This window comes from Pimephales promelas, chromosome 5 (genome assembly GCF_988280905.1).
Source record: "Pimephales promelas chromosome 5, fPimPro1.hap1.1, whole genome shotgun sequence".
Lineage (NCBI taxonomy): Eukaryota > Metazoa > Chordata > Actinopteri > Cypriniformes > Leuciscidae > Pimephales > Pimephales promelas.
In genome coordinates, this window is record NC_142773.1 from 489,025 (window position 1) to 513,111 (window position 24,087).

The following is a 24,087-nucleotide window of genomic DNA, read 5'->3' on the forward strand; positions in this document are numbered from 1 at the left end:
TAATGAACTCAGATAAACTCAGTGCCGACACACCGCATTCATCCTCGTCTCGTTCACACACACACACACACGCACACACACACACCTCATTCATCCTCGTCTCGTTCACACACACACACACACACACACACACGCACACACACACACCTCATTCATCTTCGTCTTGTTCACACACACACACACACACACACACGAGATGCTTAACGACATTCACCCGTTACTCCACTCTTCCTTCCAGATCCATTTCCTGGTCATTTCATACACTTAGACTGCACTGTCTCGTCGTTTTGTCCCTGTTTCATCTGTGTGTGTGTGTGTGTGTGTGTGTGTGTGTGTGTCCATCTGTGTCTCCCAGTGTCTTACATTAACACAAAATGATCTGAATTAAGGACACAAAATTAGGTCTGTCTTCAAAAGATCCTTCAAACTGAGACGGCCTTCAGAGGCGCTTGATGACGTGGCAGTCGAGATATGCAGCCTTACTAGGACACAGCCACGGTTTGAGAAACACCCGCAAATTATGGACAATATCCCAGAAATCAATCTGAGCCCGTGATTTAAACACCTCTGATCTCTGAGTTTCTCTTTCTTCATAATGTTTTAGACTGTAATGATTGCACTCAGTGTTACTTACCCATCATTATTGACTCCAATTAAGTTCCACAGATGAAACTCCTGCAGTGTCTCCTCTGAGGACAACATCACAAACACTAAAGCTGACCACTGAGACGAGGAGAGTTTCACATCACGTAATCCTCCAAAGCTTGTACGAGGTTGAGCTTCGTTGACTAGAGAAAGATCCCCCAGTTCATTCAGACAGTGAAACAGATTGATGTATTTCTCTGGAGAGGGATTCTCCCTGATCTTCTCTTTAATATAGTCAACTGTTTCCTCATTGTTGTGAGAGCGGTTTGCTGTCTGTGTCTTTAGTTCTTGTAAGAGACTCTGATTAGACTCCACTGACAGACCCAGAAGGAAACGAAGGAAAAGGTCCAGATGCCCATTTCTACTGTGTAAAGCCTCATCCACAGCTCTCTGATGGAGATCAGATAGGGACACTTTGCCTCCATTAGTTGGTTTGGTAATCTGGTCAAACACATTGATGTTATTGTTGATAAAGGAGAGATGCACATATAGAGCTGCTAGATGTTCCTGAATGCTCAGATGAACAAAGCAGAAGACTTTCCCCAGACACAAGCCCAACTCCTCTCTGAAGATCTGAGTGCACAATCCTGAGTAAACTGATGCTTCTGCCACATCAATGCCACACTCGCTCAGGTCTTCCTCATAGAAGATCAGGTTGCCTTTCACAAGCTGCCGATACGCCAGTTCCCCCAGTTTGACGATCATGTCTTCATCTTTCACTTTCTTCTCATAGTCCTTCTCATGTTTGATGTTGGTCTGAATGAGCAGGAAGTGTGTGTACATTTGAGTGAGAGTCTTGGGAATCTCTCGTCTCTCTGCTTCACTGCACATCTCCTCTAGAACAGTGGCTGAGATCCAGCAGAACACTGGGATGTGGCACATAATAAAGAGGCTCCTTGAGGACTTCAGGTGTGAGATGATCCTGTAGGCCAGACTCTGATCACTGATCCTCTTCCTGAAGTATTCCTGCTTCTGTGTGTCACTGAAGCCTCGTACCTCTGTCACTCGATGGACACACTCAGAGGGGACGAGATTCGCTGCTGCTGGTCTGGAGGTGATCCAGATGAGAGACGAGGGAAGCAGATTCCCCACAATGAGGTTCGTCAGCAGCTCGTCCACTGAGGCTGATTCAGTCACATCACACAACCTCACATCGCTCTGAAAATCCAGAGACAGACGACACTCATCCAGACCATCAAAGATGAACAGCACTTTATACTCATCACTGGATATGGCCATTTCTCTGCTTTCAGGGAAGAAGCGATGAAGAAGATCTGAAAGACTGAGTGTTTTGTCCTTCATCAAGTTGAGCTCTCTGAAAGCCAGTGGAAATATGAGCTGGACGTCCTGATTCTCTTTCCCTTCAGCCCAGTCCAGGATGAGCTTCTGCACAGAGACTGTTTTTCCAATGCCAGCGACTCCCTTTGTCAGCACAGTTCTGATGGGTTTGTCTTGTCCAGGTAAAGGTCTAAAGATGTCACTGCATTTGATCGGTGTGTCCTCTGTTTCTGCTCTCCTGGACTGTGTCTCAATCTGTCTCACCTCATGCTCATTATTGATCTCTCCACTTCCACTCTCTGTGATGTAGAGCTCTGTGTAGATCTCATTCAGGAGTGTTGGCTTTCCCTGCTTTGATATTCCCTCACACACACACTCAAACTTCTGTCTCAGATTTGATCTCAGTGTGTTGAGGACTTCAGCAGCTTTAGAGTCATGGCTGGAAGATTACAATAACACATTATTACACAAGTCAGAGGAGTAAATAACCATAAATTACAACGACAGTCCTGCATTTTACCTGAAAGCAGGACACGTGCGTTCATGAAAGTCTTGTGGTTGAATCACAGGCATGAACACAGTTTTGTTTTTAACTGGTCTGGATGGAAGATTTGACCTTAAATCAGAATGAAGAGGGTAAAGAATCAGACACACTGATATTGATGTAATTGTGTCATTAACTGAGTAACACACCAACAGCTTTTACAGTGTGTGAATGTGTTAACAATACAATACATAGAGCTTTACACAAGAGCGCAATCATCATCATGAAAGGGTCACTTCACCCATTTGCATTAAGCTTTGTATCTTTAGAAACCCAGTCATATTTCTGAATGGTCATTGTTTATTTCCTTATTTCTCCTGAGATGGGAGAAATAAGGATTTAAGTGTTTTACTTCCTGCTTATTATGATGTAAAAATCGTAATTTTGCGTCACGATAAGCGGGGAGTCACATTTCATTAAAAAGTGTAGAGACTACCAACATTAGCTCATTATTATTCCAGGGTGTTGGACCCACTCACCCACTCACCCTATTACAGATCAGTGGGTGGGACTTCACTTGCAGAAACTGAATCAATATCCACCATCTTGTTTGGAAGCTAAGCTAACAAGCGCTGTGGAGATAGGAAGTATAATAATGATGGAAGAAACTAAACATGATATTGAAGAAGAGGATTTTGAAAGTCTGCTGCTCGAATCCGATGTTCGTGGCTATCTTTACGAGCTGCAGTATAGTTTAGAGCAGCTGAGGCTGATGGAGGAGCAGGAGGCGGCTGCCTGTTGCAGTCGAGGACCCCGCACTGACTCTGGCGCTGGGCGGATTGCTGGTTCCCGTGCTCTCGCTGCGTGCTACGGCCTATGGACACAGAGTCCGTCTGCTGCAGAGAATTTCAACGATGGCAATTTCTCCTGGAGGAAAGCTCTGAATCAGACGAGCACACGGACGTTTGTGTTGTGATAGTTTCGCCTGACTGAACATGATGCAGTAATTCACCAAACAGAAATAAATACAAACGAGGAGTAATTCACTAATGAGTTTGCCAATGTAACGTTAACGGGGTTTGTTGTTGTGGAAAGAAGTAGGCGGGAACCGGCGAACATTTAAACATTTTAATAGTAAAATGAACAAATACAAAACGAAAGTATAAGCCAGCAGCCCCTCATTGACGACTGCTGTAACATTACACACAACAGAAAAAAAACAACATAAAATCAGGCCTGTTTCTCTCTCGATCTGCCATCGTCACTCCTCATTCTATGCTTTCACTCCTCCGTGAGAGACACGAGACCGGCGCGTGGTGTCTTTCATTATCACTCACGCCACCGGCCTCGCGCCGTCCTCTTACTTCCCTCACCCTCGATCATCCTGCTCGCCAAAGCCAACTAACTAGAAATATTGTGTGAAATGAATTTAAAACTCTGGTGGCAGCTAACGTTAGCCTTGTAGACGGAAGAGTGATTTCTCTGATGTGTGCGCAGTTCCGGATTAGTAGATGTGGCTTGCAGAGCTGTGCAATGTGGTGCATTGTGGGAGTTGTTGTCTTACAAACAAATGCGCCCCTCGGTTATTTTCTGTCTTTTCTCGGTCAAGAGGGCACCAAATTAAAAAAATTTACATTTTTTTCCAAATTCAAAAATTTCACAAATTCTTTTACATTTCGACTACATATATGATCCACTTTCAATAATGATTCATGTTGAAATGGGGGAAATGCTCCTTTAAAGGATAATTCCAGTATTTAACACCTCTAGTTTATTTTGTAGTTAGTTTTGAATGAAATTGAAATTTTGACAATGGGTCCTGTCTCGACTTTTTTTAGAATCGCCTGTGACAGCGTTAGACTGGCTGTCTATGGGCATGCACAAACATGTCCTTAAAACAACCCTTAACGTTCATTTTCAAAACTGTGCAACTCACCGAGTGGTTGGTGGTGTTCGTTGATGATTAAAAACAAATATATCGGTGCTATGTATGCTTTCAATCCGTGTTGTTTGCTATTGTGGAACTATTTTTTCAGATACCTCACAACCGCGTATAAACTTACGCTCGATATTTGAATCTGAAGCGTTAGCACACTCCCGACCACTTGATGGCGACAACCAGGACGCTGTGCGGAACACGGTGTCTAGCGCACCGTAAAAAAAAGTCACAGACACAGTCGAATATGGCAAGACCGAGAACCGAGCGAAAAGACTACAAATGTAAACAGACCCCTTTTCTTTTCCAGTAGCTAGCGCAGTAATATCAACGAGCACTGACATCAATGCGATTTTAAAAAATGACAAATAAAACACGACAGAAACGGTATTTCGCTGCGCTACTTGTTTCGGAACATCAACGAACACCACCAACCACTCGGTGAGTTGCACAGTTTTGAAAATGAACGTTAAGGGTTGTTTTATGGACATGTTTGTGCTTGCCCATAGACAGCCAGTCTAAAGCTGTCACAGACGATTATTAAAAAAGTCGAGACAGGTTTTATTCAAAACAAACTACAAAATAAACTCAAGGTGTTAAATACCAGAATGATCCTTTAATAGACCTAAACTTGCAGGATCTCAACTTAAAATTCATTTGTTCAAATCCAGATAATTAAACTGCTGTATATTGATAATAAGTTCATGTTAAAATATCAAATACTATAAGCATAACACGAAATGATATACCTGAGATCAGGCCGCGTGTCTCCACTCTTAAACGCTAGTGGTGGCGGCTCCATAGAGGCGTCACTCTTCACAGACACACAGCTGGACTCTGGTTTTTGTCTCTTCTGCTGGACTGAACTGGGTTCAAAACTAAGTCAAATAAAAAGCAGACAGACTTATAAATGTTGTGCACCTTTAACAGGAATCTTCTGTTTTATGAAACACCAGGGAGTGTTATAACACTTTTGCTTTAGCGTCTGTAACTGAGTGTGTTTAGAATATTTGTGTTTTGGATCTTATAAAACTTTTGAGGAATTAACTTACGGTTGGCAAATGTTAAGCATGATTAAATAAATGAATCAAAGCACCTGAAAAATAAACTGTATTATTAGGGATTAAGAAATAAACAAAACACATTGAAAACAAATTATAGATTAAACTCAGGTGAACATCAACCGCGATCACATGACTCTTGTGAACGGCCCAATGGAGGACGAAGACTCAGTGACTAAAGAGACCGATGTGTTGCTGAGCTTTAAAGATAAACCAGCTTACTGTACTCTAGTAACGGTATCTTGCTGTGAAACATCACTGTTCTGACCAGACACTGAGAAGCTCTCAACAAATCTGAACCAGCGCTCACTAACATCTGCTCAATTTTACACCGATTCCAATATATAAAGGTGGAGAAAACCTCAGCTTACATTTACTTGATGTCATTGCTAGTGTTAGACTGACTGAGAGCAATTATGAGTCTAATTCAGAAGTGTCACTATAAGCACATCTTTTATAGAAATGATATACCTGAGATTAGGCCGTTTGTCTCCACTCTTAAACTTTATTGGGCGATCCATAGAGCGGTCACTCTTCACAGACACACAGCTGGACTCTGGGTTTGAGCTCTTCTGCTGGACTGAACTGGAACAGAGAACAGATTCAGTTTAATCCTCTACATTACTGTGTTCATTCTTTATGAGATTAACCATATTAATATAACCATCCATTTTCAATCAAAAAGCACTTTTGAAGAAACTTTATGATCTTTTTATTTAATATTTCATGTTGTTTCAAAACAAAAACACAGGCAGAAATAGGTAAAAGATATGTATTTTTCTATAAACTTTCTTTGATCTGTGTGTCTGTGGGCTGGGTAACTCTTTTTCTGAGATGTGAGACAATATTGAACAGTGTTAGTTGAAAGTACCTGCGTCCTGGAGAGAAATCTCCATCTCTGGATGCTTGTGAATCAGCCATGATGAAGATCAGGAGAATCTGATGAGTTTGATCTCCTCCACTGACTCTGATGAAGAAACATTCACACACAATATTAAATTATTAAATAACCTTCATGATAATTCTGGAGTGTGTGAGAAAAGGGATCATGTGCCTGTGTTAACTGAAGCCAGACCCGGCTCCCACCCAATCAGAAGCTTGGCCCACCCTGGCCCCACACCAGGACTTTATGAAGCCAGAACATGTGTTGTGGATAATAAGAATATTAACACTCTTTTAAAGGTTTCCAATGATGACAGTACATCAGTTGACCCTGCAAAACCTTGCTTCTCTCTCAGATGAAGAGACGCCATTATTTTAAAATTGTCAAATTTCTGATTCATCTTCTGGCCATTTTAAAACAGCAAACGCCATCCTACAGTCTCAGCATGTTGATTTGAGCAGTGCAGGGATGTCTTGGTTCACTGTAAATCTCAGAGTAAATGGCAGTGGATTTCAGCAGTCCGGCGCTGACATGTCTACTGTTGAGCTCTCACCAAACCCTGGAAGGACTGTGAACCCCTCCTATGGGGACTCTGGCATTGCTTCAGCTTTAGGGCAAGAAGGGTCCGCTTCTGAATCTGCCACTGAAGCTCTGAGACGACACATGTTGAACACACTAGATACAGCTGTATCAGAGATAGAAAACAGGTTTACACAGTTGATGCAATCCTCTCAGGTGGAATGCCAAAATCCAACACATTTCTGGACATCCAGTTGCTTGAGGCTCTCTGTAGTCTTGCAGGGGTTGCAGAAAATGAACCGAATGAAATTCTTGCTGCCACACCAATGCTGTCCAAAAAACCTCCATCGGATGCTGAATGTCCTGCTGTTTGCAAACTCTTGCAGGAATATAAAGATGCATTTGCAGGTCTTCATCAGTTGTGTGTATCTGCTGTGGTCACGGGTGTCTCGACTGCTTCATGGAGAGCTCATTCTCTACTCTGGCAAGAACGTGGACACCGTTACGCAGAACAATGATTCATCAGAGGAAAAAACTTGTGCTTTTAGCTCATGAAGAAGCAATAACACACGTCACACGAACTGGACATGGATGAGTTCGTAACAGAGTTCTCTAAAACGAGTTGAAAGCTAGTGCAGTAAATATTATAGAAGTAGTCATTTAAGTTTTCAAGACCTGCTTTTTTTAGGGATGCAACGACACCGTTTTTTCAAAACCGATCCGATACCAAAATTCTGCGTATCGGCTGATACCGATACTAATCCGATACCAGCGCAGTTTTTAATCAACTAGCACTCTGTGTTGAACTGATAATAATCACTCGTTTGTGTGTTAAACACAATCTACTTAATACAGACAACTTCATTATAAAGATAACAACAAATCAAAAAAATATATGATCATACTCTGACAAATGCTATTATAAACTAGATTAGTGGATAATTCAGCAGTAAAATTTTGTCTAGAAAAATCACGAGTGCACAATAACTGTATAAAATCTGGACATTTAGTGAAAAAAACATTTGGTGCGGAACAAACGAGAGACAATAAGTGTAGCACTAAATCTGGTAAAACTTTACATATTGCTCTTTGTATTGTTATAAAATACATCCATGAAAAACAAGATAACAAAAATCTAAAAGATCAATTACTAGGCTATATAACCTAGGCTACTATAAAATTGAGACATGTTGTAAATGTATAGCACAGCTGTTTAATGAGGCAGCAACATCTGATAGGACAGAACAAGAAAGGCTATTAATAATCTGTCATTGCGTCACTGCATTATGATATGAAAGGCTCAGTACAGTGCGGCACACAGCGCTCATGCGCATCCCGAGCGCTTTCAGCAACACGAGTCACAGCGCCAGCGCGTCGAGTCCGCATTGAAAAGTTCAAATCACAAATGAAAGACATATTGATGCGTAGTCTATTATACAGTATCTATCTATGCAATAGTTTATGAGCCTTTTCTTTCAACAGTTTCAAATGTCTGTGCGCATGAAGAACAATTATAGTGCCCTGATTCTAGTGTTTTGATCTAACACAGTGGTTCCCAACCTTTTTTGGTCTGAGACCCCCTTTTTCCCATAAAAATATTTTAGGCCCCCCTTCACATTTAATGATATTATCGCTCTTGAAAGCTTGGAGCATGTTTACTATAACCAGATACGTTTATGCACAAATGATAGCCAATAATATTGAAAATACAATAACAAAAACCTCAGTGAGCTCGCTCATTATATACATTTTGAACAAAAAAAAGTTAAGGACTTTTATTTAATGCTCATTGCTGAAAACTTTTCAAAGGCCTTCGGTGTGAGAGACCCGGGTTTGAATCCACTGTGAGACACCAATGTGTCCCTGAGCAAGACACTTAACCCCTAGTTGCTCCAGAGGCGTGCAACCTCTGACATATATAGCAATTGTAAGATGCTTTGGACAAAAGCGTCAGCTAAATGAATAAATTTAAAATGTAAGAAAGTAAAAATAAAAGTAAAAGCAAAAAATAACAATGGCCAAATATCTGTAATGTATCTGTAAAATAACTCTTAAGAAAAACATAATTTCAGATACAATTTACATTTTTAGTTTGAAACAGTTTCCTTACAAGAACAAAATGCTGATGTGGTAAATGGTACAGTGATGTAAATAGTTATTTTAAATCAAATACTTTATCAAATTTACTTAATTACTTTCCTTAATTCAAGATCTGTTAAGGGGTAAAAAAATATATATACAGTTACAAAATATACACAAAAAAAATTAAAAATGAAAAAACACAAACAAACGCAACAATAACAAACCTACCAATTGCCTTAAATGTGTGATATTAAACTAGATCAAAAGACATGAGAAACTAAAGCGTTAAAGAACACGTTGATAGTCTTATTTGTTTTGGTTTTTTTTTCGTAGACTATTGTATTATTATATCGAAATGGAGATTAATAAAAGTAAATAAAAGTTTATTGGCGTTTAATTGTGTGTTAAATCACAAACATCACGAAACACTCACCTTAAAACAAAAAAGTAACCCTTTATAAATATTTCGTATCAAACAATCAAGTAAAAAGTCCTAAAGAGATTCATATTTAACGTTAACGTTATATGAGGAAGTTACGAACACTCACCTTGATCAAACTAGTTTTACAAGATACAGGATCTCAAATCCTCCAGCTTTCACATTATAAAACTACACGGGAGTTCCATCTTAAACGTTGATAAACAAGTTGATGTTCTGTTTGTTTTCCGTGTCGTGTTCCTATTTTTCCTGCTTAAAATGGCGGATCAGGTGTTACAGGCGCGGCTTGCGCGTGCACGCAGACAGTTTTACCTGGATTTCCTGCCAGATGTTAGACAGCGACAGATTCGTCACACCTTAAATTAAGTATGCAATGTGTGGGTATTCGCAGATTATTTTTATAATGACAATTTGTGGCTTAATTTAAATTGAGGAATAGCCAAGACTGTGGATAGTTAACATTTATTTATTTTAATAAATAGTGCACGTCCCCATATAACATGATCCTCATCAACAGAACTTACTTTCACTTTCAATGTGTGACGTGAGAGAGAGAGAGAGAGAGAGAGAGAGAGAGAGAGAGAGAGAGAGAGAGAGAGAGAGAGAGATAGAGAGAGAGAGAGAGAGAGAGAGAGAGAGAGAGAGAGAGAGAGGCGCGTAAACAGAGACGCGCGTTCACGAGAGCGTGTACGTGAGTATTGTAGTTGTGTGAAAGTTTTAGATAAAGTGGTAATTACTATGTTGATACAATTAGAATGCATAACACGTCGACTGAAAATAGGGAAATGATGATAATATTACTAAATATGATTTACTTCACTAATCAAAACAGTGAGAATCAAGAAGGTCATTATGGGAAATTCATTTTTAGTTTTGTTGATGTTGTAAATGTAATGTATGTATTATATGTGTGAAAGTGTTGAATATCAGTAACGCTTTAATATTTCATTAGTTACATTAGTTAACATCATGAACTGCACTTCTACAGCATTATTAATCTTATTTAGGCCTAATATTAATTTCAGTATGTACTAAAACGTTAAAATCAAAAGTTGTATTTGTTCTCATTAGTTAATAGCTACACTGACTGTGACATAACATGAATAAACAATTAGCCTAACAGTTGTATTATTAACTAAGATGAACAAATACAGTAACAAATGTGTTGCTCATGGTTCATACATGAATAATGAACAAATGAACCTTATTGTAAAATGAAATCATAGATACATATTCCTTACAATTTAGAGTTGGACATGGACTTAAGATTTCATTTAACTCGATGTGTGACATATTAGATCTGTTCTACATATATGAGGCTATGAGGACATCTAGTGGTCATCTGATATAATGACATCCAGAGTCACGTGTGTGTGTGTGTGTGTGTGTGTGTGTGTGTGTGTGTGTGTGTGTGTGTGTGTGTTGTTACTGGAGTATAATAAAGTTATGTGATGACACAGGGTCTGATGTTCGTCTGTTGGTCTAAAGAACAGATCATGGTGTCAGAATAAAATAAATGTATAGAAAGGCAGAAACAGAGCATGGCAGTTACAGCCACCGCCGCCATTGATCCTGCAAGGAAATCTCTGGGAAAACTGGAGGAACTGGATCCAGAGGTTGATCTTTTCTCGCTAGCTAGCGGAGTAGCAGAGACGTCTGAGACGCTGCAGTGTGCTACATTTCTGCCTCGAAGAAACCTACCGTACATCAGACGTGTGTTTTTCACCAGATCGGCTGAAACAATCGACATGTACGTCACAGATCTGAAAAGCAAAGCAAAAGACTGTGAGTTTGGTGATCTCCACGAGTCATTCATTCGTGATAGGATTGTATGTGGCAGAAGAGAGGATCAACTAAAAGGCCGGCTTCTAAGAGAAACGGATCTCACACTGGAAAAGGCCGTCGACATTTGCAGAGCCAGCGAGATCACGTCGAGTCAGATGAAAGCACTCAATGATGAAGTAAATGTCCATAAAGCCAAAGAAAAGAGACACCAAATCAGAGCAGACGTCAGTGATGAGAGAGGAACGCAGCAGATGCGGCAACAAGCTCGAGGACAGAAAATGCCCAGCCTACGGGAAAACATGCAAGTCTGATCAGAAGAACAATCATTTACAAAGATGTGTAATTCCCAAGACCTGCAGAGTCAGAGGAAAAGAACGCACGTGATTGGATAAGATGCTCACATGTTTATTGGTACAGTAACAGTGGAGAAAGAAAGAAATGTAATGTCCATCAACCCAAGTAATGAGGATGAACAATGGATGGAGACAATCCAGATAAACAAGAATGATGTAAAAGTGACACTGGCTACAGGAGCTGAATGTCATGTCATGTCAGAAAGAGAGCACAAGTTGCTAAACACTAGGGAGACTGCAGAGGTCAAGCTGCAAACGGCTGACATATTCTGGACACAAGATGGCGCCACTGGGCAAGAAAGCACTAAATTGTGTGTCCAAAGGACAGAAATACAAAATCCTGCTGAAAATAATGAAGCATGATGCACCTGTCATTCTAGGACGATCTGCATGTCAAAAATGGGCATGATTAAAAGACTGTCTGAAACTGAAAAGAGCAGAGACATTCTCCAGGATTGTGGCGATCTATATGAAGGACTAGGCTGTTGACCAGGAGAACACCACATACAAACTGATCCAAATGTCAGAGCAGTTGTGCATGCGCCAAGAAGGAGACCTGTAGCTCTGCGAGAGAAAGTGCTTGAAGAACTACATGGATGGGCCAAAGAATGATCTATGATGACAAGATCAATACAGAAATACTGGATATATCCAGAGGAAATCAGTCATGAAGATGGTCTGTTATTGAAAGCAAATCAGCAAATGATCAACCAAATACACGAGTCACACCTGGGAATTGTCAAATGTACGGCAAGAGGAGAGACATTTTGTCCTGGCCAGGTGTGTCGACACACACTGAGGATCAGTCTCCAGATGTGCGACCTGCAATGAAGACAGGAACAACAGTCAAAAACAGCCATTGGTCCAACATGAAGTGCAGGGCGACCTCGGGGAAAACAGGGACAAACATTGTTCACCATAGCGGTTCAGCATTTCTGTTATGCGTGGACTACTTTTCAAAGTACATTGAGGTAAAACTACTCAAGCTGTGAAATCATCAGGGAAATGAAGTCCATCTTTGCAAGACATGAACTGCAGATATAGGAGTATCTGACAATGGACCTCAGTGTGCAAGTTTTGCAGAGGAATGGGGATTCAAGTATGTGACTTCAAGTCCTGGTTACGCACAGTCTAATGGACAAGCCGAGAGAGCGGCGCAAACAGTAAAACATCTCTTAAAGAAAGCGCAGAATAGTCAATGTGATCCGTACATAGCACTACTGGAGTACCGTAACACGCCAATGGAAGAGATAGGATCATCACCTGCACAATTACTGATGGGGAGACGGCTCCGACATCATCTGCATTGCTCACCACAGAGACAATGATGAAGAGCATGAGCAACTCAAGCAGAGACAGAAGAAACAGAAGCAGATCTACGACAGGATGGCCAACACTTCCCTGATCTGAACCTGGAGAAGGAATAAGATGAGAAAGGGAGATTCATGGAAGCAGCTGTTGATCTGGAAAAGCAGGAACAGACACGTTCTTTTATAGGAAAGACTCCTGATGGAAAGATGTTCAGACCAAATCACAGCATTTAAGAAAAACAAGAGAAACAGACTCTTCAACATTGGAGAAAAGTGTTGACATGAACACTGATATAGTCAGCAGTCGGTTGATGCGTCACAGAGCATTGGACTCGACAGTAAGGACATTTCAAATGAAAGAAATGCTAATGAAAGCGTAGAGAAAGACCGTACAAGGGCTGGAAGAATGGGAAAAATACCTGGAAAACACAAAGACTGAGAGTTCATACAATGTAGGTGCAGTGTTGGTTGGGTAATGGGTTGAAATGCAGTTGATTATACGTATAAATGCATTTCTGAATAATGTTGATTAGTTTCTTCATGATAGTTTATTTAGAAATGAGTAAAAAGTATTCAGTCGAGGTATTCTTGAACTGAGGAGCTACAATGAGAATAAGGAGCAAAACAAAACCGCAAAGAGTATCAATTACTACTATAATCAGCAGAGATTTACTGTAATAACTGTAATGCTTTGTCTGCATTAGGAGGAAAACAATGATATGAGAAAACTAGAATGACTTCTGTTTGGAGATCAGTGTTTTACCGAATAATACTGCGCAGGAGGAACATTTAGCGAATACATCATTAAGATAAAAAAGCTTGAGAGCAGAAGTTCAGAAGAAGATTTACACTTTTTTTTAATAAGTTATAGCTATAACCGCATCATCTGTGCTTCTGTTGCTCCTGTGTGCACACTGAAATGGGTCTGATAGAGCACTGACCTCTGTTTTTACTAAATGAATCATTATTTTCTCCAAACACTTCATTACTGTTGAGTGAGCGCTACTGGAGGATCATCATTGTTCTCCTCACAGCAAAGCTTGTTTGGGACAGGGATAATAGTGGAGCTCTTCCACATTGAGGAACTGTGTGTGTGTGTCTATAGATGTCTGATCAATGGTAAAGCTCTTCTACTGCAAGATTTCAGTGTCCGCCCAGAGACGCGTCTGGCCTTGTTAGGACACACATGTGGACACAGTCTCTCCACCATATGCGGGTCAATGAGTGTTTTAGGAGAATCCAGTTCAGACGAGGCATCCAGTGCAGTTTCTGCTCCTGTGAGAAGTCTCTGACGGCAAACCTACAATAAACATCGCTCAACTCATTCGCCTTTGCCCCCTCATCTCTCACATTGATAGATCTTCTGGCTGGAGTCATATTTGTCATATATTTCAGAGAATCCCACAGTTTTCTGGTGATCATAGTCCAACAGCGGAGCTCAAATGTGTCCGTCTCCTTCCTCCCAGCTAACAGGGAACGTTCCCAGAACATTCACTAACACTCGTTAAAACTGGTGGAAATGTTAGTACAAAACGTTATTAAAATAATATAAAATGAGAGAAAACGTTGCTAGATGGAGCTGTGGAGCAGAGAGCACAACACTGAGATGAAGGAGCGGCGGACACTGTTCAGCCCAGTAGAAGACATGCTTTACGCCAGCGAGACCAGTACAGTTGAGTTGCTGAACCAGAAGCCCTGGACAACCCTTTGACCAACAGCTGGAGACAATAGTAGACCGCTAGAGGTCGCACACACACTTTATTAGCACTTCTGAAGCCTGTTTTGAGGGATTTATTGTTGTGAATTCATTATTTGTCAGAACTCGCTACAGATACAAGAAGTTCCTGAGCGATCTACGGGTTCTCTACGATCCACGTGAGAGTTTGGCTCTCAGCTATAGGAGAGACTTGCTAACACGCGGCCACCAAACACACAACTATGTGGAGATGCAGTGTGTGTTTTAAAAGACTAAATACTTCACAGGACAAAAGCATTCAAGATCCCTCCATTATTCCAGCTTTTCATCCCCGACTAGAGATGATCTATGAGGCGCGAGTGACAGTCTTTCAGAGACTTTGAGCTTTAGAAGTTTGCAGATCTTATACAGGCATGAGATGTGCTCACGCCTCCTGAACAGCTTCATAACACACTAAAGAAAAAGAAAACATGAAAACACATCATATGACCCCTTTAATACATTAATACACGTGCAATGCAGCTATTATTAAAAACATGATTATACACTCAAGCTTCCATTGTTTCCCAAAAATGAGCTTGTACTGTTTTTTCTTCTGATAATTATGAAAATTAATCTTTCATTATTGTTTGTCTCCCTCTGCTGGTTCAACACAAACACATTCAGGATCTATCATTACATTTTTGAGTTTATACTGTGTTTATGAAAAATAAAATGGTTAATCTATGAATGAGAAAGTGTAATTTGCTGTGAAATAAAAGGTGTTTCACTGCCGCCTCATCAGGTCTGTCAGAGGATGGTTGAAATCTAAATGAAGTGTTAATTTCTAACAGTGAAGTCACTGTATCTTCAGTCTCTGTTGATTCTGTTGACTGTGAGTCTCTGTAGTGGATCCTTATTCACCATCAGATGATCAGCAGAACATCAGACTGGCCTCTTTAACCTCCAATAAAACACACACACACAGTCACATATGCAGTATGAGATATTACATCTGTCACATCTTTTCATAAGAAACCTAACTAGATAATCTATATTAATTCCTTCTCCAACATGATAATATAGCTTCTATCTGATGCTCAAAGTCAATTTACAAAATCAAAAGCACATGAAAGGTCACTTTCACACAACGGACAGCTGATCCAGAACCAGCAGAAATCATCATTACACTCACTACAGATTTAATATCAGTTAATAACCAAATCTCAGATTATCACACACATAAGGCATCTTTACACAGAAAAAGCGGCACAGAAACCAAATCTGAAGCGCCATAAAATCACTAAATGTGCATTTACACAGAATGTTTATTGCTTCTCTGACGCGGCATAAATGCATTTACACAGAAAACGCGACACAGAAACCACAGGCGTCAGTTTTATTAGCGTGTCAGGCAAGTCGTGCGTGTGTGTGTGTGCGTGTGTGTGCGTGCGTGCGTGTGTGTGCGTGTGTGTGCGTGCGTGTGTGTGTGTGCGTGTGTGTGTGTGCGTGTGTGTGTGTGCGTGTGTGTGCGTGCGTGCGTGCACGTGTGGGTAACACTTTATTTGAAGGGGTGTGCATAAGACTGACATGACACCTGTCATGAACATGAAGGAGTCTTTATGAATGTTTATGACTGTTGTCATTAAGTGTCATTCGGTAAATTATAACACTTTTAATGCAAAGTTGACATTGTTTAAAATGTCTTTGTTATGACAACTTGACATAACCAAGAAATCATAACTAGTCCAACGTGTTCTACTTTACTTGAGGTAAGGGGAAATATTAATGACACTGTTGTTAAGGCATTTGACAGTGTAATGACCCTTAATGACCTCTTTATAACTGGTACAATGTGTTCCACTTTACTTGAGGACAAGTCAAATATTCATGACACAGTTATAATGGTGTCATGACAACCAAAGTTAAAACCAACCATAACATATGACAGGTTAATGTAATGTTAACACATTACAGGTTAACAGGTTATGCTTTCTTGGTTATGTCAAGTTGTCATAACAAAGACATTTTAAACAATGTCAACTTTGCATTTAAAGTGTCATAATTTACCGAATGACACTTAATGACAACAGTCATAAACATTCATAAAGACTCCTTCATGTTCATGACAGGTGTTATGTCATGTTTATGACAGTGTCATGTCAGTCTTATGCACACCCCTTCAAATAAAGTGTTACCCAGGATGCTTTTACTGTATTGTCTCTTGTTGGCTGACATGTTTTAATTTGGCTAAAACAATATGGAGCTCGGCCTATATGTGTTGTCATCCGCTTCTTGACTCTTGCGCCGCGCGTTTGGTTGTCATGACAATGGCGTAGTTTAGAGCGGCACAAGTTCCCGCTCATTTACACTGAAGCAAAACAATATCAGAGTCATCTTTGACACTAGCGGCTGAGGCGGGTCAGGCCGGCATATTCTCAGTTTGCTTTTATGCGGCATTGTGTCTTTACACAGAACTTTGAGCAGACACAGAGCCGCTTTAGAGCAGCCTTAACTCGGCTGTGTAAAGATGCCTATAGATACAGTTCAAGGGGAAAAGAGGAAAATAACATTCATATTATTCTCACAATCAGTCACAACAGTATGAACAGAATTACACTCATATTAAACAGTTCAAAGTTCAGAGACCGACAGAAACTCAAGCTGAATTTAAGACTCATTATCTGATGATCTCAGACACAATATCCATACATACAAACACACGCACGCACACACACACACACAAAAACTAGTTTGCTACTGAACTTGAATATTTATTATTATTTCTAGCGAGTAAAACAAGTAAATCAGAGATTTTAACTTTAAATGAAAATATGATGAAAATCATTAGGAACTATTCTTACCACAGTGTCTCCAGTTTATAATGTGGATCATCCCTCAGATCCTCCAGCTGCTTCACTCCTGAGTCTCCTAGTTTATTATCAGTCAGACTCAGTTCTCTCAGGTGTGAGGGGTTTGATCTCAGAGCTGAAGCCAGAGCAACACAACCTTCATCTGTGACTCCACAATCACACAACCTGTAGAGAACAATGACACACATTAAGCCTATATCCAGAGATAAACACAACACTTTAACTATAAATAACATAATGCTGTCAATATGAAATATATATCTCATCTTCATGTGTGTGTGTGTGAGAAATGTATGTGTGTGTGTATATCAGTGGCACAGCTGCACATTTGCTGAGGGGTTTGCAATATCAGTGTTGGCGCCACCCATCTCACACACACACACACACACACACACACACACACACACACACAATCATTACAACTGCACATTCATTGGGTATAAATAGCCTAATGTATTGTGAAGCAATATTTTCATCAGTGTGTTATATTTACCCCAGAGCGTTATTTACCTTTATAAAGGCACTGCTTTAATTTTACCTTATTAAATGTGTTTATCATCTTTCATGTCAAATTCTTACATTTGATCAATAAATTCAGTTAAAATAATAAATGGGGCTGTTACCAATCAAATTATATTATATAGTCTACACACTGCAAAATTGCAACTGCAATAAATGTTTTAAATGAATGTTTAAATATACAAGAAAAACTTAAATAATACTTGTGTGTGTGTGTGTGTGTGTGTGTGTGTGTGTGTGTGTGTGTGTGAGAGAGAGAGAGAGTGTAAGAGACCAACTAAGGGAAAAAAGCATTGCTGTAAATCGCACTGATTAAAACTAACGATCGTTTATCATATCACGTCAAACCGTGCAAATTATCCTTTGTTCTCAAATTGTTAATGTTCAACGTCAGCATTGCGTGACTACATGTAATGTCCTTCTGATATTATCCTTGTGTTGGCATGGGCCGCTGCAGTCTCTTTCCCCAAACTCTCAGTCAGAGTCTTCTGCATGTTACAGCGGTGAGTCTCCAGGTGTCTCTGGTGATTGTCTTTTGAACCTTTCTGGATCCGCCATCAAATTAATTAGTTTAATTATATCCAATGCTGTGAGAAAAGGCTATAAATCTCCACCTCCTGCATCTATACACTATCTACATATTAACCCTTCAGGTGCCAGAGGTTTTTTCCTAAAACGTTTGATTGACATCTTAATTTCAAAAGGCTTTATCTTAAAAGTAAAAAAAGGATTCTGTAAATAAGAGAAATATTAAGGATGACCAAAAGTTTATGTAGGGATTACATTTTCCCTCTAATTTGCATATTATGACATCATATGGTGGCAGCAATCTTGGATTAGAGCATTTTCATGAAAAGTCACATGTTTAAATGATAAAATGCAGCACTTCTTTCCCCCCAAAATGTCCATCACCTTCTGTATGCTATATTGCACAATACTGAATGCTCAGGTATATAGTAAGTAGTAAACAAACTGATGTGTAAATCATTACTAATAAATGGTTGAACAAACTGTATGCATGCAGTGGTTGGCCTTTTGCTGTAGAGATTTTCCATTTACTACATACAGTAGGCACTCTGATTCCATGTATGAGGCACAGCATATAATTCATATGACACACAAACACAAGTAGACAAAACCTGTTTAGTTCAAAAGATCACTTGCGACGGCAAGGCACAGATCATGAGTGAGATGATACGAGCGCGGTATGCAGTATGCACACTATTTCGACTCCTCACCCTGCCTTCATGTTGCCCCCTATCTGTACTATGAATACTTCGACCTCGTCTAACATACCCAGTGATAATAGACAGACTCCACCACAATACTGTCGCCACGATTGCTGAGACACTCTGATGAAATGGCTCACTCTCATACTAGCTCCGCTGTTGATCGCACTGATTCGATGCGCTGTAACTCGAACATTTTGTATAGAAACATGACGTTTGAGTCGGGGATGAAGTATGACATGTCTGCCATCCAGTGGAGGTCGAACGAAATTTGACACCCGATTTGACAAAATCGGCTGTTTTATTCAGTGACGCATCTTGTCGAGTAAACACAACCGTGGCGCCTAGAGGGTTAATCCTTATTCACTCAGAGTCTTTATGGTAGAGATGATCTTACCCCAGTGACTCCAGTTTACAGTGAAGATTCGCCAGTCCATCAGAAAGCTGCTTCACTCCTGAGTCTCCTAGTTTATTCTCAGACAGATCCAGTTCTCTCAGGTGTGAGGGGTTTGATCTCAGAGCTGAAGCCAGAGCAACACAACCTTCATCTGTGACTCCACAACCCATCAACCTGTAGAGAACAATGACACACATTAAGCCTATATTTATTTATTTATTTATAAACATTTATTAGAGGATCAGCCCCATGAGATGAAACATCTCGCTTTCATGGGGGTCCTCAGTAATATTTCCAAACAATAAAGAAAAGTAAAACAACAGAGTAGATACAGTTTACAGGATACAAGAAAAACCTCAATGCACACACACACACACACACACACACACACACACACACACACACACACACACACACAAGCTCTCACTATCCCCCTCTACCCAGATAGAATAAAGTAAATCACAGTGGTTCCCAAACTGTGGTATGAATACCACTAAACAATAAAACCTTGATGGTTAACCTTGACCTTAAAACCAGCATAATGATGTTCTAAAAGTCAAGCATTTTGAGAGTGGTGTTAAGTGTGACACACAATAATCCCAAATAAAACTGACAAAGTTGACATCACTAGATATGTATATTTCTTAGGGCTGGGCAAAACAATCGATTTTTCGATTAATCGTTAATGTGTTCGATTCAAAATCGATTCTCAACGGCCACGAATCGATTTTTTCCATATAAAGGGCTCGCGGTGCTGCATCTTCTCGTCTCTCTGCACTAGGCAAGCGCCAAGCGCTGCAGCTGTCGACACACACGCGTTCAGGAGTCGGGACATGACGGAATATTCACTTAACAATCGGGCCAGCATTGCATCGTAACCTATGATCGTAACTAACGTTTACCATTTTCACGTCTTTTTGTGTTTTACAAGCAATGTTAAACCATCCCGTGCTCGCGCACTCTCAGAGATGTCTTTCACTGCGTGCACAGTAACATTACAGCCTAAATCTGCCTCACAAACAGCTCGCCAGAAACAAAAGTTTTATCCCTGGATTATATCACTTTAACAGTTAAAACACGCAACATTATGTCAAAACTCTGGTCTTGGTGAGTAACCTCGTAAAGACAGTCGGTAATGTCTTAAATTAGCATTAAACGCATGTGACAGAAAGTTAATGAAACAGTAATGGATTTGCGCACTAGTTCTTATAGTGAACGCAGCCATTTGTGTCAGTCATTAATTCTGTTGTCATAACAACACAATATAGTATTAATTGTAAGCAATCAGAATTAATAGCCTTTGTATTTAATTCAGTATGGACTAAAAAGACTATCCAGTGTTATTTCACATTGGATTACTTTATTCAGTTTCTGTAGTATTTCTGACATACCCAAAAAACTACCCCAAATGTCTCTTAATTTGTGTCTTTATTCTATTGTATTTATTTGTGCTACTTTTTTCAATTTAATTCAAAGATTGAAATCAAGCTTCCATACATAAACTCTTAAAACAAAAATAAACAAAAAATTGCATTACCATTTAGGTAAGATCAATGTAAAAAAAATGTCCAAATATTTATATATTTATTTATCTATATCTATCTTAAAGGAACACTCCGACTTTTTGGGACTTTAGCCTATTCATCTTATCCCCCAGAGTTAGATAAGTCCATACATACCTTTTTCATCTCCGTGCGTGCTATAAGTCTGTTTGACGCATCCACCGCTAGCCTAGCTTAGCACAAAGACTGGATGTGAATGGTTGCAGCTTTCATACTAATCCAAATGAGTGACAAAATAACGCAAACGTTTTCCTATTTACACGTTGTGATTTGTATAGTCACAGAGTGTGCAAATATCAAGGCCATATGAGACACAGACATCTTTTAACCGTATAAAACCTGGGAACTATTCTCTGAAGGCGAAGCACTGTTACTTTGACGGAGTGATAACCGCATCACCTGAGACACGCCGTGGTGAGGAGCGGAGAGTTCGCTCGGTGTTTGGGTAATAGAGTCAGCAATTTATAAATAGTAAAAGCGTAGTTTACAGTCATGGGTTTTCGCTCTATTGTAAATAGCTGCGACAGTAAACAGGGGAGGTAATACCATGTTTCACAGAATTCCAACTAAAAAAACGCTGACTGGATGAAGAAATGGCTAACTTACTGGATATTGATCCAAACGCACCTAAATAGATTATCAAGGGACATTATGTTTGCTCGGTACATTTCAATGAGGACGACTATTTTGAAAAAATGGAATTTGCCACACGGACCATAATGTGCTGAAGGATACGGCCATCCCATCGATAGCACAGACAGGACAAGTGGATCACCTGCGGCTGAGGTAATTGTTCCGTTATGTTTTTAGATGACCTACTGTAACAGTGCCTTTAGCCAGAGCTAATGTAACGTTAGTGACACTATTATATGATTAGGGTATGAATATGTTTTTATCTTGATGCGGCGCGGAAAAAAACGAGCGCGTTGAACTTGCACCCTGCGCGCGGTGCGCCTAGTAGCCTAAATTTAAAATAACCATGGAAATAACGAACTTGAGCGTGCAAAAGGGTACGATAGGCTGTGAGTTCATTGTGCAAAAACAATTTGTGCTATTACTTTCCCCTTATTCTATCCTATAGTAATGCAATTATACTGTATATAATATGCTGTTGAATACATTTGGTTCAGCTAATGAATTGCATTTAAAATATATTGATTCCTGTAATAATAATTATTTATTCATGTTCTGTGATATTTATAAATCTGGATGCGTTTTTGGTTGGAATTCAATGAAACATGGTACTGTATTACCTGGTCTCCCCTGTTTATTGTCACAGCTCATACAATAAAGCAAACACCCATGATAAACTATGCTTTTCTATCTAACGTTAGTAATTGCTGACTCTTTACTCCAACACTGAGCGAAGCGAACTCTCTGCTCCTCGTCACGGTGCGTCTCAGGTGATTGTTATCACTCTGCCCAAGTAACAGTGCTTCGCCTTCAGAAAATATAGTATTTATTCGGTTAAAAGATGTCTGTGTCTCATATGGCCTTGATATTTGTACAGTCTGTGACTATTCAAGCCACAACATGTAAATAGGAAAACGTTTGCGTTATTTTGTCACTCATTTGGATTAGTATGAAAGCTGCAACCATTCACATCCAGTCTTTGTGCTAAGCTAGGCTAGCGGTGGGTGCGTCAAACAGACTTATAGCACGCACGGAGATGAAAAAGGTATGGACTTGTCTAACTCTGGGGGATAAGGTGAATAGGCTAAAGTCCCAAAAAGTCGGAGTGTTCCTTTAAACATAAAATAACATGATACTGTTTGATCAAGCTGTGCGACTGTTCTGACTTTTTTTGCATATTGCATCAAAATCCTGTTTATTCTTTGTATGCATTTAGTGTACCTAACCTAAAATAAAAAGAGTTTTATATACAGGTTTATGGCTCTTAATTTCTTTGTATTAATTAACCACAAGAAAACTTATGTCCACTGTTCTTTTTTATAAATATAGGATTTGTATTACATCTTCATTATAGTCGAATTGAGAATCAAATCAGGAATCGAGAATCGAAAGTTGAATCGAGAATCAAAATCGAATCGAACTGAGAGCTTGTGAATCAAAATCGAATCGAAATGTGAATCGATACCCAGCCCTAATATTTCTACATATAAACACATTCATACACCCATGGATAACATGACACAAATTAATGCTAATGGTAGTGACAGAGTTTTCAGCCTGTAAATTCGCTGATTCTTTTGTATTTCCCCTTTTCCCAGGCATGATCAAAGTCACATAGCAAAGATTCAAAAGACCATAAGACAGATTCTACGCTTGGAGATCTTGATTTGATGTTTTAGCAATTAACACAGGGAGAGCTGTGAGCGACTATGCCTCTACTCCGCCATTGTATGATATCCAGAGATAAACACAACACTTAAAGGGATACTCCACCGGGTTTTCATATTAAACTATGTTATTCCCTTAACTAAGACGAGCTGATGCATACCTCTCTCGTCTCAGTGCGTGCACTCTATCGCTCTGTATTGCCGCAAAACTACAGTATGTTAGCTTAGCCCATTGCATTAAATATGGGCCCAAAAGAGAAGCGACCAAACACTTCCTCGTTTTCCCTATTTAAACACAGTTACTCGATTAGTGTAACTCAACCTAGGCTGGTGACACAAAATAAAACGTGTTTTTCTAAGCGTTTAAAATTGATGACTATATTGTATGGCGGAATACCATAAAAAAGTGCTTTAGAGCACTTCAACTTGGCGCAATAATACCTTCACTCGTGAAAAGTCCTCTTACCGGCTCCCGCTTTGGCGCATGTCACGTCGGCTGCATTGACAGAAATAAGAGGGAGGGGGAGAGCGAGGAAGCGGGAGCCGGTAAGAGGACTTTTCACGAGTGAAGGTATTATTGCGCCAAGTTGAAGCGCTCTAAAGCACTTTTTTATGGTATTCCGCCATACAATATAGTCATCAATTTTAAACGCTTAGAAAAACACAACGTTTTATTTTGTGTCACCAGCCTAGGTCGAGTTACACTAATCGACTACCTGTGTTTAAATAGGGAAAACGAGGAAGTGTTTGGTCGCTT

The 24,087-nt window shown here is 39.8% G+C and overlaps 2 protein-coding genes across 13 annotated transcripts in view; both read right to left on the bottom strand.

Moving 5' to 3' along the window:
• The window catches only part of LOC120479200 (NLR family CARD domain-containing protein 3-like), a 33,054-nt gene extending 23,467 nt beyond the window's left edge, over positions 1 to 9,587 (bottom strand). For 3 of the 11 annotated variants that reach the window (XR_016168426.1, XM_089130769.1, XM_089130768.1), the window contains exons 1-6: positions 9,437 to 9,585; positions 6,276 to 6,371; positions 5,876 to 5,989; positions 5,093 to 5,221; positions 2,444 to 2,539; positions 635 to 2,362 (exon numbers count right to left, since the gene is read on the bottom strand). Coding sequence is in view for 10 of the 11 variants with exons in the window: in XM_089130769.1 (XP_088986895.1) it covers positions 635 to 2,362; positions 2,444 to 2,539; positions 5,093 to 5,221; positions 5,876 to 5,989; positions 6,276 to 6,325 (2,117 nt within the window). In the remaining variant the exon portion in view is untranslated. Of the gene's footprint in view, positions 1 to 634; positions 2,363 to 2,443; positions 2,540 to 5,092; positions 5,222 to 5,875; positions 5,990 to 6,275; positions 6,372 to 9,436 lie in introns of all 11 variants that reach the window. The other 8 variants (XM_089130770.1, XM_089130771.1, XM_089130772.1 and 5 more) reach the window with 6 other exon arrangements.
• A 4,965-nt stretch (positions 9,588 to 14,552) lies between these two features.
• Positions 14,553 to 24,087, bottom strand: part of LOC120481066 (protein NLRC3) — a 71,467-nt gene continuing 61,932 nt past the window's right edge. Inside the window, exons 9-11 of one of the 2 annotated variants that reach the window (XM_089130774.1) lie at positions 19,469 to 19,642; positions 17,315 to 17,488; positions 14,553 to 15,414 (exon numbers count right to left, since the gene is read on the bottom strand). In XM_089130774.1, the coding sequence (XP_088986900.1) occupies positions 15,396 to 15,414; positions 17,315 to 17,488; positions 19,469 to 19,642 (367 nt within the window). In that variant the 3' untranslated portion in view covers positions 14,553 to 15,395. Of the gene's footprint in view, positions 15,415 to 17,310; positions 17,489 to 19,468; positions 19,643 to 24,087 lie in introns of those variants that run through there. The other variant, XM_089130775.1, reaches the window with a different exon arrangement.